The sequence below is a fragment of the Notothenia rossii genome (assembly GCF_949606895.1).
Source record: "Notothenia rossii genome assembly, chromosome: 6".
Lineage (NCBI taxonomy): Eukaryota > Metazoa > Chordata > Actinopteri > Perciformes > Nototheniidae > Notothenia > Notothenia rossii.
In genome coordinates, this window is record NC_136909.1 from 78,206,840 (window position 1) to 78,224,930 (window position 18,091).

The 18,091-nt window shown below is 39.5% G+C and overlaps 1 protein-coding gene across 2 annotated transcripts; it reads right to left on the reverse strand.

Annotated features, from left to right (window-relative positions):
• Positions 1-82: 82 nt before the first annotated feature.
• On the reverse strand, positions 83-15,747 carry p4ha1b (prolyl 4-hydroxylase, alpha polypeptide I b). Of its 2 annotated transcripts, none has more exons than XM_079687505.1 (15): positions 15,493-15,744; positions 11,984-12,066; positions 11,715-11,811; positions 10,641-10,792; positions 10,008-10,145; positions 9,638-9,877; positions 8,798-9,003; positions 7,779-7,955; positions 6,971-7,041; positions 3,619-3,718; positions 3,359-3,412; positions 3,194-3,259; positions 2,686-2,754; positions 1,671-1,767; positions 83-1,453 (listed from the first exon to the last, which is right to left on the reverse strand). In XM_079687505.1, the coding sequence occupies exons 1-15, from the start codon at positions 15,504-15,506 to the stop codon at positions 1,383-1,385; spliced, it is 1,635 nt and encodes a 544-aa protein (XP_079543631.1). In that variant the 5' UTR covers positions 15,507-15,744; the 3' UTR covers positions 83-1,382. The 2 variants fall into 2 exon arrangements, 1 of the variants encoding a protein (XP_079543631.1); XR_013809297.1 differs by lacking the exon at positions 83-1,453 and adding an exon at positions 3,072-3,126 and having other exon boundaries at positions 1,691-1,767; positions 15,493-15,747.
• Positions 15,748-18,091: the final 2,344 nt, after the last annotated feature.

The window sequence follows — 18,091 nt, forward strand, 5'->3', positions numbered from 1 at the left end:
GACAGTCACGTGATGCCTTTCATACCTTCCCCCAAAATCCCCACCCATTCAAACAGCAGCAGGAAAGTTCATGTACTTAAGATCAATATTATACAGTCTTTATTGTAGAAAAAAAACAATGTCAGACTTTCCTATGAGACAAAAAAACAACACACAATTGGCTGAGACATATAAATAAAATGTTTCTTCCTTGGAAAACTCATATATTCTCACACTGAAAACCAATGGACACTGTTAAAAATCTACCAGAATCATTCACTCCATAAAAAAAACTGGATATGTGAACCCGTCATGGCACAATTCGGTGTATCCAGCCCACTCTTCTTTTTCCATAATATTGTTGCTCTTATTATTCAATGATTGGTTGTTGCTTACACAACACCGGGACAATCAGGATGATCAAATACAAAATTCATGCAGCATTGAGATTTACATTACTTTGTCTGTGTCCAGGTGTTAAGTTCACCAAATCTAAAAATATCTCTTGGTGTGACGATGAAAATGACTTACAAAAAATATTTCTAAAACTAGGCTCTGAGGCAGACCAACAAGGTATGTGATATGTCAACATAGATGCAGCCATACAATTTAAATCAGTTCTGATAAGTGACATGACTTACAGGAAATAAAGTGTTTCTTTCAACTTACAAAACTACCCTGAATTGTATTTATATATTTTTTGGAGTGACCATTTTGTTATGTACCGTGTGTTCTATCATTTGTTCCGCAGAACACTACCTGTAATTTCGAAATTAAAGTTATTGGAGGAGGAGACTGCATTTAAAACTAGAAAAGAGAATATTTAAGTTAGACTATGGTATGCTTTTGCAATCCCTCTGAATAATACGCCTGTTTGAGAAAAATATAAAACTGTTTTAAAGATGGTGCATGTAGTTTTACAATAAATTACTTTATTCATTAACTCTGTAAATGAATAAAGTAATGAAATGAATCAGACAGGCCTGTTAAAAATGTGATCTGTACTTTTAAGGTTCAAACTGCCAGGGAAAGGCTGCTCCCTGCAGCCACTACTGAACGATAATCTCACCACAGAACTAGAGTTCATGCAGAGTGCAAATACAGACACATGGGAGTAAAAATGGCGCAAGTGTTTCTCCAAACCATCCAACAATCTGAAGTTATCTGTCACAGCGTTACTAATACTTTGCAAGGGTCTACTCTAGACATCAACCCAAACAATCTCTGGGCTCAGAGCACAACAGCTGGGGGAAAAAGGGAGTGCTTGTAGAGAGGGAGTGAGACATTTGAACACCGTGTATCCATTCGCATCATCTGTGATCTGCAGCGGTGTTCTTTGTTCCTGGGCTGTTCACAAGGAAGGAGAGAAAGGGCCAGGGAGGTGAAGAGGTTTTCCTTTTTCATCAGTCAGTTTCATTTAGGGAACAAGGTCGCCGCCATTCCTGGCCTCGTTCATGGATCCATTTGTTTGATACTAAAGACAAAATAAAAAGATAATAAAAATTGACATTATCTATTTTTCCTTATTCAGTCCTGAACAGGTCCAGTTCAGCTATAACACCATTCTCTAGCAGGTTACTCTAGCCCCACTGGGTGCAGTCGATGGAAACAGTACGGTTGTTAACCTTTAAGATATATGTACTTGTTTCTTACTGATGGTTTTATAAGGTATTGGAAAAAGAGGAGCTTACCCCACTTGTTGCCCACCAGCACTGGACAGGCTGCATGTCGGGTGCTGTAGTCTCCCTCCCCACTGGGGAACAGATTATACCAGAACACTGCCGAGCCCTACACACAAACAACAGGTTAGCAGGGCTTCAAACCCTTCAGGGATAGCCTGGAAGTCAAAATGTAGCCTCAGGTTCCTGAAATCATTCCCACAGATCTTTGACAGGGGAAATTATTAACAGGGAGTAATTACAAATGTGTATGTGGACAATTTTTTTTTATTCAATGACAGTAATGAAATTAACAAATAAACTATTTCATATAGTACACGATCTTGTTATGCATGTAAAGATAGCCCTTAGAAGACTGTGTTGTGTGTAATAGAAAAAGAATATAAAAGATGCTAACTAATTGGTATGTGTCCTTACTTGGAGGCAAAAACAACTTTCACACTATTTTGTACAACTTTATTGTGTTATTAATTCATATATTAGTTGTGTACTATAAACAGGGGTGCACACAACTTTCTCAGTGAGGTACTCAGGTGAGTACCTGGAGTCAGTGTTTGGTACTCCAACGTATGGCTCCCCTCAAAGTTCCCATGAAGCCCTCTGTATTGCGAAAGTCAGCGGGGGGGGAGTATGAAGCCCTCTGTATCGCGAATGTCAGCGGGGGGGGGGTAGTGGAGTGCAGAGCTCCGTGACCACAGGGCGTGTGAACGTGATCAGCTGTTTTAGCGCAGTGCTGCTGTACAGACCGACGTTAACCGACTCTGTCGTCCGGTGATCTAACCGCCTTCTGGAAAAGCTTCACAAGTACGTCGGTACGCAAATGCGCTTTGTGACACAAGTGACGGTACGCATTTCAGATTGTTGCCGCGCATGCGTACCTGCGTACCACTTATGTGCACCCCTGACTATAATGCAAAACAAACAAAACACCTGGGGATTTGTTGACTTTATAATATGACTAACTCAGATACAGCTACGGAGTCAGTTATATATTTGTGTAAAGTAGTAGTGGAACATTAGCGGTTACCTTTTTGGGCCAAACTGCTGCACCAACATCTGGGAATACTGTGGCTCCACCTGATGCTACATCACTCATCTACAACAGAGACCGAGAGAGCAATAGTTCAGTCTCTCAAATCAAACAATACAAACAGTAGTGGAAAATAGTTTGTGGAAGTGTTTGAAGAAAATACAATACAATGCAGTTTTCTCCCATTAATCATTTTTACAGTAAATGTAACATCATTCTCATTGAATCAGCATAGCAAGTCCTGTTTTAACTCAGATGTAACTTTTGTGACAGAAAAGATTAAGCTCACAATCAGAGGCTAGGGGTCGACCTAAATGTATAATACCAGGCTGTCACACTGAGCAAAACCAAAGAGGAAAAGTTATGTTGAGCTTCATTCTCACATTTCATTGGCAAGTATGAGACCGCTCCGTAGAGAAGATTCAAACACCAGTATTTCTGTCAAACATTTAAAACAGCTTAGTGGAAGTTCAATCTAAAGTTCAAAACCATTGAATGTACTCACATAGAAGAGCCATGTTGCTATGCGGTTGCCAGTTCCTAGCTCCTTAAAGGCATCTGGCTCATCTTTCTGTGGAGAAAGCCAACGTCACATGTAATGTCCTGCCATTTCAACCTTACTGTACATCTTTAGAAAATGTACTTGTGTTAATTACAAAGGTTTCCTTACCCTTCCAAAGTCAAAGTGTGGTTCGTATTGGCCTCCAACGCCATAGTTTGCAACCTAAAGAACAATCAAACATATGAATTAAGTCACACGGCTACAAATGAGGATTCTATTTAACTAAAACACAAACAGTATGGGAAGGTTGATATTAAAATGATATGTTACCTCTATATAAAAACTTTGTGGATTCAGTTAGGTTAAGGATAGAGGATAGAAATTCAAGAAAAAAAACTGTGCTCAATGTCCTTCAGCTAACTCTTTACCTGCAGCTCTTCTGCAGTGTCCATTTCCAGTCCGGTGAGATCTTCAATTCTCTGGTTGATCACGTCAATCATTGGATCTTCATAGCCAGTGAGCCAAGCGCTGGAATACAGAAGGGAAACAGAATGACTGAGAAAGCAGGCGGACGTGCTATACGGTATGTCAGTGAGGCACATATCTGTCCACTAGATGGCAGTGAAGGTTTCTTTTGAAATAGGCGGCGGCAAGATATGTCATGCTGAAAAGTTGCCATGAAAAGCTTGGAAAGAAAGTAAAGTTAGGCAATACATCACATGATAGAAAAGGGGAAATAGAGATTTGAAGAATATGAAATAGAGAAAGCTGGCCAGTTTCATTATCTCCAATCAGCTCAGGGTACAGGGTGTTTTAAACTGTGAGCACTTTGGAATGTGCCTGGTACAGGGCTGCAGCTAAATATTATCATGGGTTTAACTTAACACAACCGGCCTTTCATACTCACTCCTGCACACCAGTCTAAGAGTAGACTCTGATATAATACGCTTTTGACCAAGCTAATGAACTTTATTGTGAAATATGAAAAAATGACTCATCTATAGTTCTGCAGACCACATGATAACGTTCACACTGGCATTTCTTCTGACGATAAATTAGAAGCCACAGTTTCTAATAAAAATCCTTTCACATTAAACATTATAAAAAAATGAAAGATACAATTTATATGAAGTTACTGATGACGTGAGCAACAAAGACAGAATTGAAACATCTCAAATGTAGGGGATTTTTTCTGAAGACATTACAAAGCCTATGAGATTATTCCTACCGCTCTGTTTTATGGACGTGTTCCCGAGAATTACAGCACATCAACCGTAGGATATGTGTGTGTATGAGAAAAGCAGTGAGATGAGTCAGCTTTTTTATCAAAAGTCTGTGTTGATAATAACTCATACTTTTGAAGGGATGCTGGACCAAATGTGAGCTCATACATTTTTGCCTGATGTTTTGCACAAGTTCATTGAGCGGTCAAAGTCTTCTGAGTTCTTTCGCCTGTTTTTCTGTATCACTTTAACAAACTGAACTGGAGAGTAATCCTAGACGCATGCATCCATATAATGAAGCGAGGTGAACACTCGGAAACCTGTTGAATGATTCCTCACTGAATTTGGAAATGCATGCTGCCTAACATGTACACACACAAAAACCTCAAAGGGACACCACACCCTTAAACCCACGTACACACGCACCGATACTTTAATTATCAAGAACTGTAAAACCAAATAAATGTGGGTTTTTTACTGGCCTGCTATTTTTAAGAGTGGGTCCAACAGGCAATGTATCTATTGAAGTGGAACATTCATTCATACACAGGGCGGCACTTTTCCAACATATATAACAATCTTTCGTTGTACATTATGCAGCATACATTTATCTGTGCTTTTAAGCTTTTGCGTCCAGACTCAGGCTTAGAAGTGTTTAAATCTCTTTTACTGATAAGTTAGTTGTAGAAGCATAGTAAATCATAGCAGCTGAATTAAGCTCATACAGGAATGGTTACAGATGAATGACTGGAAAGAGCAATGGGGAATAGAGATTTCTAAATAACCGAGTTGGGGGAAAGAAAAACTATCTGTCACACAACTGTCCATGAAAATCCCCAAATGACTGAGTTAACTGGTAGGAACAACGAATATTCAACTACACCTAAAAACAACTGAGAATTGTTTATTTTTGTTTATATATTTTTAAGCTCAATGTTCTTGCAGACATCTGTTAAACAAAATGAAAACTTCCTCTAGTGTTTTTTAGGTGTAGCTTAACATTTTCTTCCATTTCAGAGATTAAGACAAAGAAAAGAACGGAGGATGAGGAAGTATCTCCTCGAGCTCTCCTGGTCACCTGTTACCCCTTACCTCTTGGAGACTCTGTACTGGGCCGTGGTTAGTGTCCCGGTAAGGGGGTTATGCACCGTGGCTCGCCTTAACTACAGTAGTTCCAGCCGCACAAGGACACGGAGGTCGAGGTAAAGCAGATAAATAAAGGAAAGAAAAGAGGATGATGGAATGTGACAAGAGAAGTAAAAGGAGGGAAGAGAGATAGAGAGAGACAGAAAAGAAAGGCAGATGTGGTCACTACTTTTTAATGTTATTCTTTAGAAGAGCCAAGAGAGTGATCCATGAGGCAATGTTCATAACCAAATTCAATTGCAAAGTAAGAAAGTGTATCAGTAGGTTATCAATGAGTGGGGTTGCAAAATTCCGGGAATTTTCAAAGATGTACATTTTCCATGGGAATAAACGGGAATTTATGGGAATAAACTGGGAATTGAAGGTTGGCTCTTCATAGGGAACTTAAATATAGTTGGGGAAAGTATATTTTAGCATAATCTTGATTAAAACAAACAGATGCCATTCAAGTAAACTGAATATCCATGCCATAGCACACTGCTTACTGCATGGCTATTGAGACCACACCCCCTACAGGCACTGTGCATTCCTCCATCACATACACAGATGATTTCGAGAAGACTGGATCATACTTTTGAGCCCAAAGCGCAAGACAAATGAAGCCACATCTTTTCATTGAACATTTTGAATGGGCCTTTGTGGGGATTTTTGGATGGGGGGTGCACTTTTGTTCATTTGTTAATGAGTGGGGTTGGGGGGAATGAGTAATAATTAACTCAACATTCCTGTTTTCGTTCTTCAATGAAACAAATAATTGTTCAATAAAATAATTAAAACATGTTCTGTTCTACTTAAACGTTTTTAGTTTTTTTTAAATCTGTTGAAATGTCACGTTTTTTGTTTAATTTTGCATCGAATATTTCCAAAATTCCCCAGCTTAACTTCCCATGGAAACTTTCCGGAAATTTACCGGAAATGTTCCGCCCCTTTGCAACCCTATCAATGAGTGCCTCAATACACCTCCAGGCTAAAAAAAAGCCACTATGTTAATATCAGCTAGCAGAAAAATAAAAAATAATGTTCCCCTTTCTGTGGAAGACTCAAACACTTTCATTCTCCCCCAAAAAATATAAATCCATTAGCTACAAAAGAAAAAACGTTTTAATAGTTCTCTAATTTCTGTTTCACTGGTTAAAGCAGCAACAAATGCTATATTTATATTTATTGACCAATAAAAGTCCACCAATGGTTATTTTTGTTGTAAAGCTTTGATCATTATCAGCTGGATTGTTTGATTCAGCTCAAGAGCCTTCAAGGTCTGGAAGGGCGGAGAAATGGAAAGGGTGCAGACGGACGGTACAGAGGAGACATGGGGTGAGTTTTTGAAGGAGAAGGAGGAGGAAATCTCTCTTTCTCCCTCTCAGCTCTCTCCTGTATCCTCTGCTGTTGGCGGCTCCTAACTATTCCTTACCTTTTGCTGATCCGGTATGGCGCTGTCTCCAGCACGCCTGTGATGGGGTTGGAGATGGTGGCCCTGCGCAGCTGTGAAGCCAGGGACATGATTTACCCACACACAGACACACATGCAAAGATGTGTGCCTGTGTGCTTGCCTAACGAGCCTCACAGCCTTGATATCCCACTCCTAAACACGCTCAACTAGTGTTGTCAGAATTATCGTTTTTTTCAAACTTGTTATATTTATCTTTTAATAAAAAACTCAATGTATTTCCCTTAATGTTGTGTCATTTTCCTATGTAATATCAAAAAGAATGTATTGAATACCAATTATTTTTAAAGGTATGGTGAAAAAGTTAGAAACTCGAATATCATGACAACACACTAATGAAAGTAGGGCTGGGCAATATATTGATATAATATCGATATTGTGATATAAGACTAGATATTGTCGTAGATTTAAGATATCATGATATTGTAAGAGTTGTCTTTTCCTGGTTTTAAAGGCAGCAATATAGTAAAGTGATGAATGTTCTTAACTTATCAGACTGTTTGAAAAGACTAGCCTTTCTAATGTATGCCTTCAACCCATGATATTTCTATCAAAATTGACATTGTGTAAATATTTTGTGAAAGCTTCAATGGTCAACCCTACAATATCGATATTAAGGTATTTGGTCAAAAACATCATGATGTGATTTTCTTCATACCACCCAGCCCTAAATGAATGATCCTATTATGTCACGTGGAACTGTTAAGTTACGTTTTTATACATACATCATATGGCATCATTGGAGCACTTGAGCTACAGAAAAATGCTTACTCTTGGCTTCGCCAGTTGCTTGACCTTCTCGATTTCTGTTTCGGAGAGGATGTCGAGGTAGCGGACAATGTAGGGGCGGTCCCACTCATCTTGCTGTTTGACAGGAGCCAGCACATATTTGGGGTTGTGATTGTTGTCATAGTAACGACAGAACAGCCGGCTCTGCCTGCGGGGGGTCTGGTTAACAGAAGAAAAAAAAGGACATTTAAGTGATGTGTATTTATTTACCGTAATTTTCGGACTATAAGGCGCACCTGAATATAAGCCGCAGCAGCTAAATTGAATGATGTGTACATATATAAGCCGCACTGGACTCTAAGCCGCAGGTGTTTTAATGTTTAATTAGCATATGTAAGGGTTCGTGAATAGAGTGGATTGTCGGGAAAGAGATGGCTGTTTGAGGAAGCTCCCATTTATTAACATTTCAACAAAAAAGTTGCATATTTGCGTAACGTATTCAAGTGTTACCATTTAGTGCAATAGTAGCTACAGAACATGTGCTGTGCTGTGTAAACTGTACTGTATCACATAGCGTTTCAGACACACAAACTTTTCAACTTTCAAACTTAAACGGTGCGCTCCCAGCGCACGTACCGGCAGTGATCGACAGCAGCGGTTTTCAACCAGTGGTACGGGGACAAACTGTCTCGCTCTCGTAATGTCTGTCTGTCTTGCTCTCGTTCTGTCTCTCGTACCACTCTCGGTTCCACTTTTACTTTTGCGCGCTACCTGTCTCACTTTTTTCCGGCCTCCAGCTTTTCCTGCTGGAGCCCGCCGCTTAAAGGTGGGGGTCCGTGGACCGGCCATAGAGCCCATAGAGTTAAAGGTGGTGGACTGCAACCTGTAAAATCCATAGATTTAGGAGGTCCCCTGGTGGCCTATAGCTGTAAAAATCCATAGATTAGCCGCACCGTTATATAAGCCGCAGCGTCGAAAAATGGGGGAAAAGGCGCGGCTTATAGTCCGAAAATTATGGTACTTAGAAATGATGTTTTTGTGTATCTTTTTGTTCCCCTCACCATTTTGATGCCCTCCCCACGACAAAGCATCTCGTACTTCTTTCTCTCTGGGATCTGATGATTCGAGGCCTTCTTGCTCTTCTCTTTCTTATCGGTCGTTTCCTTTTTACCTGGTTCCTTCCCTTCAGCCTCATCAGCCTTTCTCTGCTTCTCCAACTGGAACTCAAAGTACTTCAGGTTGCCATTGGCGCGCTGATGCTCTGAGTCTAAAAATGACAGACCAACAGAAATAATGGTGGTGTGTACAAATAGTGAGGACTGCAGCACCTGTCACCTGAGAATATAACAGCCCTGCAATCAAAATAACTGAGTTTCCAACACGTCATAATTACATGCTATTTATTCAGTCTGACCTTATCCACTTCTCAGAAACAAGATGTTCAAACTGGAAAGATAACAATGGTGTGGTCTAGTCGGATGAAGGTTAGAGAGTTCAATATTATATACTATTCTATAATAAAGTATTATTCAGCGTCATTACTATAAATTAAGGCTGTGCATTAATCGTATTTTGATCTTGATTACGATTTTGGCTTGCAACTATTACGGAGACAACGTAATTGTTTTATTAATTTTTTAATTATTATTATGTTTTTTTTTTGTGGGTTTTTCAGTTGAATTATACTTAAAGTTCAGGGTAATCAAGTGTTAAAAACATACTGTTCATATTTTTTTGTTCAATAAATCGACGTTTTCAAAGTAAATGGATTGTTTTTAATAATCGTGATATCTTATTGAGCAGACATTTTAGAATCCATAAACTAACACATTGCAAACCATGCCTCCCAGAATACTTTTTAAAGTTGTAAAAAAACTTAATAGAGTGGTGGAGGGACTCACCCAGTTTTAGGAGCTGCTTGGTGTAATCCAGGGCTCGATCTATCTCCCCCTGCTGGTAGATGGAGTAGCTGAGGTAGTCGAGCACTGTCACCTTATCTATATTGGACTCCTCTTCCTGTTCAAGCTGTTTCAGAGCCTGGGACATCCACAGCTCGGTGTGGTAGTAATCCACATCGGAGTAGGCGATCTTCCCCAGCTCATAACAGTCCTCCACTGTCATAAAAGTCTTGTGCTTCGCTCCTAGCATGCAGAGGACACAAGGAAACAACATGAGGGTGTTTACTGTGACTTTCATCGCACTGTTAATTGTATGCTTCCTGCTTTGGAGCTTTTATCAGGTAGGTGTGGTATGCAGATTCAAAGCCCTTACCAGGTAGGTCTCCTGTGGCGATGGTGTTGGCGGTAAGTCTGTAAGTGTCCTGTAACCTGAGGAGAGCTTTAGCTGCCCCAGTCTGGTCCTCATCTGTGGGGAAGTACTGTCTCTGGATGGTCAGGTTGGAAACAAATCCTGAGAGAGAAAGACATGAGAAACCCAGAGAAATTAATAGTAGGATTATTTATAGGATAATTTACAATCAGTCAAGTGGACCATTAATACTCTCTCTTCAATCAGAGTGACTTTGATCTTGAGTCGTAGGATTAAAGTTCGATCAAGACATGTGACCAACATGTATCAGTTATATTCTACCTCAATAACGCATGTTAGGGTGACTGAGCAAGGCTTCCGATTTCTCCTTCAATATAACAAGTATGAATATACGTATGAATATGAGTAAGCATATAGTTGTTTTGGAATTTAAAAAAACTTTGCACTCTCTATAAATGTTGCTGCACTAATTAGGGAGTTCTAAGATGACCCAATCTCTACAAATGTATAGAAATCCCTGGATCAAATCAACATCAAAAAGTATTGAAAAATCGTCTTTTCTGTTAGTTACCTTTTCTTGGTTTTCGAAACTTTTGGCACTTATCATTATTTGAAACGGGTCTGCTTTATCCATACCGTCAGTGGTGTCACTGAGCACCAGGCTCTCCAGCATCGCCCACTCTGTGTTCAGCCTCTTCATCAGTTTGAAGGCATTGACCGGGTTTCCCAGGTAGCCCTCGGGATCCAGTGTGGCTGCGGCTGACATTGATTCCATCTTCTCAGCCCACCTATCACAAGGATGGTAATACAGTTAGATGCATTCCTTACATATGAATCCAGAAGCAATAATATCTTAAAAGGTCCCATGTCATGGCCATTTCCACTGATCATAATTCCATTGTTGAGGTCTACTAGAATAGATTTATATTGTGCAATTTTCCAAACTCACATTGGTTTCTCATACAGCATCTCTGTAAACTACGTGTATTCACTGAATTTCACTCTCGGCCTTTAACGGCTCGTTGTAGCTCCAATAGCTCCAGCCCCCACCCTCCCTGTGAGCACAGTGTGCTCTGATTGGTCGGGACGTTGTGAATCGCGCTGAGCTCCATGGAGGTGTGGTTTCCTTGTTTAGCGACAGCGAAACATAGCCAAACTCACCCTGAGCACACACAAACTCACAGCCGAAGTAAAAACAATAAGTGTGGCTTGATATTGAGTAAGAAAAAGGTTGATAAACGCTGTGAGAATGGGTCTGCAGAGAGAATTTCGCCGCGATCCCAACTGTCTGTTATTAGCCTGCAGCCAGGGAGGAGAGATCAGCAGAGCTGCCTGCACTGAGTGTGTGTGTGAGGAAGTCCGTGGATTGGTCAATTTGGACCAATCAGCGGGGGCTTAACGTAACTGCTCCGCGGACGTAACGTAACGGCTCCACGGATTGGTCCATTTGGTTCCGGGTAACGTATGACATCATGCGGTACCCGGAAGAATCAATGGACAGTGACGTATCTCCAACGAGGCGTTTTGGGGAGGTCTTTTCTGTGTTAGAGTTTTACTCGCTACAGGGTGTACTTTGAGGGTTTTGACTCTGCAGACCGTTTACATGCATAAAAACCTTCATAACAAACAAGGGGACGGGTAATAACCGGAAAAGCATGACACGGGACCTTTAATATTCCGAAACACTGAGACAAGTTTCCAAAAACTAACACTTTAATCTTCTCAAGCTTGGTATCCTCTGCTCTGATGTAGTCCTTTAGGGAGGTGACGAGGTCTTTTTCTGTGTTTAACAGATCTGTCATCTGGCCTGAAGAAAACAAATGAGATACTTCACCATCATTACTGCAATGATTCATAACAAAGGTCATCACTCATCTCATCCCAATGTCGTGACATCTCTTGTCATGTGAGATGCAACTAAAGTCAGCAAAAGGTGTACTTTTCTTAAAAAAGGAACATATATTGCTTAATGTTTTTACCTATTGAGGTGTAGAAGTCATTGCCGGCTGAGAGCGACTGCAGACAGTTTAGCAACAATAGACACAAACATGGCAGCTCCATCCTGGAGAAGCAATGAGAGAATGAGATACATTGTTAAATAGATTAACTTAAATATTGAATCATGCATATTAAAAGAATAATAACAAAAAGCTGAATGGCAGAATGGACTGTATTATTAATGTACCAAACCAAATTACCCAAGTACCACATACTAGGGATGTCACAATACCAGAAATAAATTAGTCACCATCAGTACCAGAGAAACTATTTTCAACCTCCACGATCATATATCATATTGATGCTTCCCTTCACTCCCTCCAGTGCTGCTCCTACTGAATTGAAAACCTTGTTGTTCGCGCCATTTAAGAGCGGACAATTCACAGACACTTTTCATAAATGTTCCCAACGGAAACTGATGACATCAAGGTCTGGGGATTGTCCATAGTAACTGGGTATTATTTCTGGCAAGCTGTTGAGCGAGTAGAAGTCTCAGCAGCAGCAGCTATCTCAAAACCTGTGAAAAACTATGTGCAAGTATTAGTGGGTAAGTTGGGAGAGTATTTGAAATGTTATTTGTGAATTGGGTGTACAATTGATATATGTTAAGAGAGAAAACAAGTGAAGAAAACTTGAAGAATCTCCTGAATTAAAGAAGTATATCTGTTTAGAAGTGCAGCCTCCCAACCAACACACAAAGCCAAATATAAGTCTGTGGTTGGTGTCACTGTGTCCGGTTTGTCTGTGGTGATGACATAGCCATAACTAACTGGGATGCTGGCCTTTGAAGAGTGTTGCTGGGATCTCTCTATCCATACAGACAGAAATGAGAAGAGAACACAGGCTGACTGACAGGAATAAATTAGCAGGCAGGTGTCAATGTGTACACACTGCATCCTCAGTATGCAATTGTTTACATGATGAAGTGAAAACTTGGCAGCAGCAGAGGAGCTGCTACTGCTAGGGCAATGTCATCTTTATTTACTGTACTTAAATACATTATTTACTTTCTTTAAACTTCCATCTGGATTTCTAGACATCATGGGATACATGTATGAGAATTTCACTTTGAACAAATCCTTGGATTCACACAACTGTATCCTTGATTATTAGCCAATGAACTTACTCTTCCTAAAACATAATGTTGTTGGTACATGTTTAGTCAGTTGCTCATGTTAAATACGTCTATGAAACTTTGATAGGTAAAAAGTATTGCTGGACATTACACTAGTTTAATTTCCACAATATTTCTTGACTAATAATAGCTGAAAATGGCACGATGAAATAGATGTTTTAAAGGAAGGATAAACAAAAAAGCTGAAATATAAAAAGGTAAAATAATAGCACCCATCTGTCTATATTCTTTACAAACACACTTGCTCAAAAACAAACCCTCACATGTATCTTCATGCCCACACATTTAGAAACTGTTCGCCTGGTGGGAAAGTAAAGGTCATGCATGAAATTGGTCGTGCGTGTATGCTGATTTCTAAAGCCCTTCGCTGGAGGCAGACAACAGGCTCAGGCAGGTTCTGACTTTGCCACATGGACAAGTCTTCAGTGGAATTAAAATAATGACTTCATATGACATTTAAATTAAGGTCAGCAGCAGGCAGCAGAGAGGCAGACATATACGTGTCAGAGCTCTGCATATTCAATATATTCAAGCAGAGTTACATTTGTTTAAACCAAAGAATATTTAGAAACTTCAAGGTAAAATAAAAGTTATCATTATCTCTAAATGCTCCTACTGTAATTCAAGAATATTTGGCCCCACTCAGTCCAAGATACCATTAGTGTGCCTCTGACAGGATACAAACTCTAAAGAATATAATTATTGTAATGACAGGCTCACAGCTCTTGTGTCTCTACTGTTATAATATTGTAGAAGTGTAAAGTCAAGATTAAAGCTCCAAGTATAACAGTTATCATTTAGATCCACGCAGCATGCCACACACCAGAGTAAGTGGTAGTGAGAGTTTTCGTATGCAAACATGCTTGTACGTGAAATGCCAGAACACCAAAACATTCCTGATGGCAATTTAACATTTAACCTGCCAGAAACACGTGAGGCCATTTCTTCAAACCTGTTTGAGAAAACTACTTTGCATGACATTTGCTTTAAAGTTTTAGTTTTCTGACTTCTGACCTGTAAATTGGGCTGCATTCTGTTCAGACATGTTTGTTAGAAGATGCTTTTCTTTACCAACCTTGTGCTAATTGTGGAGAAGGTGGATGTTTACCAGTGCTCTCACTTGCAAGGAAGCATCTACACTCAGAAAACACAGATACATGACTAGTTTTATTGCATTCGTGGAGTTTTCAATTGACTAATTTTCCTGTCTCTTTAGTAACTTCCAACTTCGCTAAGAATTACTTTTAACAAAGTAAATACCACAAAAATACCCATTTCCATAAAATGTTTCATGTATGGTCTATCAAGACAATATTTTACAATAAAGTAATAATAAATCGCAGAAAAAGTGTTAATCCCCACATTTTTTATATATATATATATAATTGTGCCTCAGTGCAGTCACTACATTTCTTAACAAAAGTAATCTTGTTCTCTTGATCTGCACTGTATTTTAATATCTTTCTCGCAGTTACATTTCCTTTAGCTTAAGTATCTTTTCGAAGTTTAGCTGGGAGTAAGGCAGGGGAGTCAGATAACACAGGATGTGGATGGAAGAGGACTGCCACGTCTTCGCCCCTCCCCGCCGAGGGAAACTCATGAGTGGACCCAACACTTCTCAATGGAGTCTGACTGGTTTCACCAGGAATAACCCCTCAGTCACCCCTATAAAGTTGCTGACAGCAGGGGGTCTTTTCATTTCTTAAGGACCGCAGATGCCATTTTTTGACTCCTAAACTAATTAAGATAGTTAACGTTAACGGTTCCCACACGAATGTGACGTCAAAACAGTTTGCAGTGAACGTTCGTTCGTGTCCCCAAATAGCCTAATACCATAGGCTCACTGAAGTGTGCAACATGGCAGACCATGTAGAATGCATAAACAAATAAATCCTTGTATAATATGCTGCTGATGTATGGAAATACGTATAATATAGAGCAGAGCCTAGGAAGCAGCATCCCACGCTGCATTGCACTGGAATGCCATAACATTGACTGAGTTTCATAGGAAAATTCAGGCACCGTTTACTTAACTGGCTATTTGTTAACATTAACCATTTCAACTGAATTTTGCAAATATGACCCCCTTCAACCCAATGCAGTTTTTGTATAGTATCCACCGCTGTCGAGAACCATTACACATATTAAAGTTTCGTCCAGGTTAGCTAGTTTTTTAGCTAGCTAGGCAAGCTAACCTAACTTTAACGTTCTAGAATGTTCAACGGTCCCAAGTTAAAAACAATAGGAAACGGACAGTTCAAATCTGCAGGGTGATATGACAGCTAACGTTACCTAAAAACGCTCTGTATGTGAATTGCTCTTGCTATCTTATCTGATTCAGAAGTCAATATTTACCTAAACGAGAGCATCCTGTAGCAGAAATATGTGTAATCCTGATCTTGTGTCGTATGAAGTCTCGACTCCAACCGGTCACGGTGCAGGTAACGGGGACAAAATGAACATCTGCTGGTGTGTAAGGAAGGGATTCCTAGAAGTCTGAATGCTACGTGCAGATTCTCACATGCATAAAGTCTCCTACGACCAGACTTTGGGGGCTGGCGTTGCTATGGGAGGTGTCTTAGCCCGTGGTGAGACAGTCATGGATGAGTATTTGGGGTATAAATGTAAAAAAAGAAGAGAGAATGTGTACTAGCAAACGTCACACCTCTGCCAGATGTTGAAATTGTGCCGCATCAATGATAGCCTATGTGATTTTGTTGTTGTTGTGTGGTCCATGCTATATTGTCCATCAATAAAGAATGTACAATTGTAGTTTGATTGACATAAATATTTGACTAAGCATGTGTAGCCTAGGTTCAGTACCCCATTCAAACTGATGTTATATTTAATTTGGCATTTTTGTACTTGGCTAAAGCTCCTTTTCAGCATTTTCACCTGCAGTCTCTGCCTCTTTCTCAACATTCCAGAATATGTCTTCCGACCGACCAAAAAAAAACAGTATGACTGGAGGGAGAGAATTCCTGTTCAACAGGGAGGAGCTGTGTGTGTGTGTGTGTGTGTGTGTGTGTGTGTGTGTGTGTGTGTGTGTGTGTGTGTGTGTGTGTGTGTGTGTGTGTGTGTGTGTGTGTGTGTGTGTGTGTGTGTGTGTGTGTGTGTGTGAGTGAGAGAGAGGGAGGGAGGGAGGGAGAGAGAGTGAGAGAGAACAACATCTCAGCAAGCTAAAACTCAATGACATTGCAAAGGGGCTTTTAAACCAAGCAGTTATGTTAAAATGGAACAAATAAAAACGTAACTATATTATACACTCAATTCTCCTGCTAAACTGCTGCTGTCCCTCCCTAGAATTTACCCTGCGCTGTGAAATAAAGACCAACAAAATGACAAACAGGCTCAACATTAGGTTTTTTTTGTGTATCCATTAGGATGTCCATTTATTTTTGGCAACCTTTCCACGTGCATACTGTTGAACAGACTGCATTCCTCAGAGTATCAGAACTTTTCAATTTAAATAAGGAAACCTGGAATCAAAGCAAAATGTCATAACAGGAAATATATTAGAATGAGTCATTCATAGGTCATCAAATGAAACATGTTATTATTGTTTTATTCGAAGCATAGCACAGTGTGGGGGTTTGATGGAGAAGCAAGGTTATTTTTAAACTTGTGGGGGAAATACCTTTATATATACAGTCTATGGGAAATACTCCTATCCAGGCTTGAAGAGCATCTTGCAGTTCAAATGGCAATGCTAACATTTAGCAGAAACAATGTTTACTATGATCCCCATGTACGATTAATGGTGTTATCATAGTAACATTAGCTCATTAGGACAAAGCTGACAAGAATAATAATAGTTTTACAGTTATTTGGAATGAAAGAAAGCATTGGAAACATTGAATGGTAAATTGACCTGGGCTGCACCCATCCTCTGCATACAGCAGGATTACAGAATACTTCTGCAGCTCGATACAGCTGATGAGACAGCCGAGCACAGTGGATCACCGTCACAGCGGCCCTCGCGGTCACCACGTGGCTGTCTTCATACCTAACAAACACATTTAATTATACACTCACAGAAATGAATCATGGTAGAGTTTATTTTTAAGCATTTAAATCTATTTTATTTTATTTAAATACTCATATTTTTTAAATGTATGTATTGAAATTAATTATAATCTGTATAATTCTGTCAATTCTAAAATATATTAAATGTAATTACTTAATACATATTAACATGGTTTAAATAATCAAAGCTGTGAAACAAACAAGATTATTGTATTTAAAATGTATGTGATTGGTTTACATACAACTTGGGGGAAGTGAAATCGGGAAACAGGAAATGACATCCTTATTTTCCGTTGGACCACATGTGGTACCTCACGTTTAGTGAGTAATCCGAGTCATCCTTTGTCTACTTACATCCATCTGTGTTTTATTCGTGCAGTTTTTATCATATTACATTAATATCAATTCATTGATGATCAAATCTACGTAGTTTATGATGATTGTAAGCAGTTTTATCTTTAGTCCTACTACGTGTTGTGTACCGGCGCTCGCTAGCTAACGTTAGCTAGCATTTCACTAAACTTGGTGCTCTATGCTGAGTAGGAAAATAATCAATGGTTGGCGAATTGAAATGCATTTCATTCAAAGCTTTTCGGGTAGGGGTGCATTTTTTTTAGACACTTTTTTAGATTTAGACAAAAAGTCTAAAGTTTTACATATCTTTGAATATCTCCGAAACGGTTTATTATAGAGAGATGTTTTTGTATTTGTCCGTTTGTTTACATGGAAATGTTTGAATCTAACTTGTGTCAGTGCATACATTTTCTATATATACATTTATTTTTTTAAACTTCTGGAATGCACTTTTTCAGTTTGTAATCCCGTTGCATCAGTTGAAGTGGCCTTTTTTTTTTTTTGGCGCCCATGTTGACCGATTATGTCGTTCGTTTCGGCGTCTGGTCTATTGTGTGCGCAAGCCGCGAGCGAT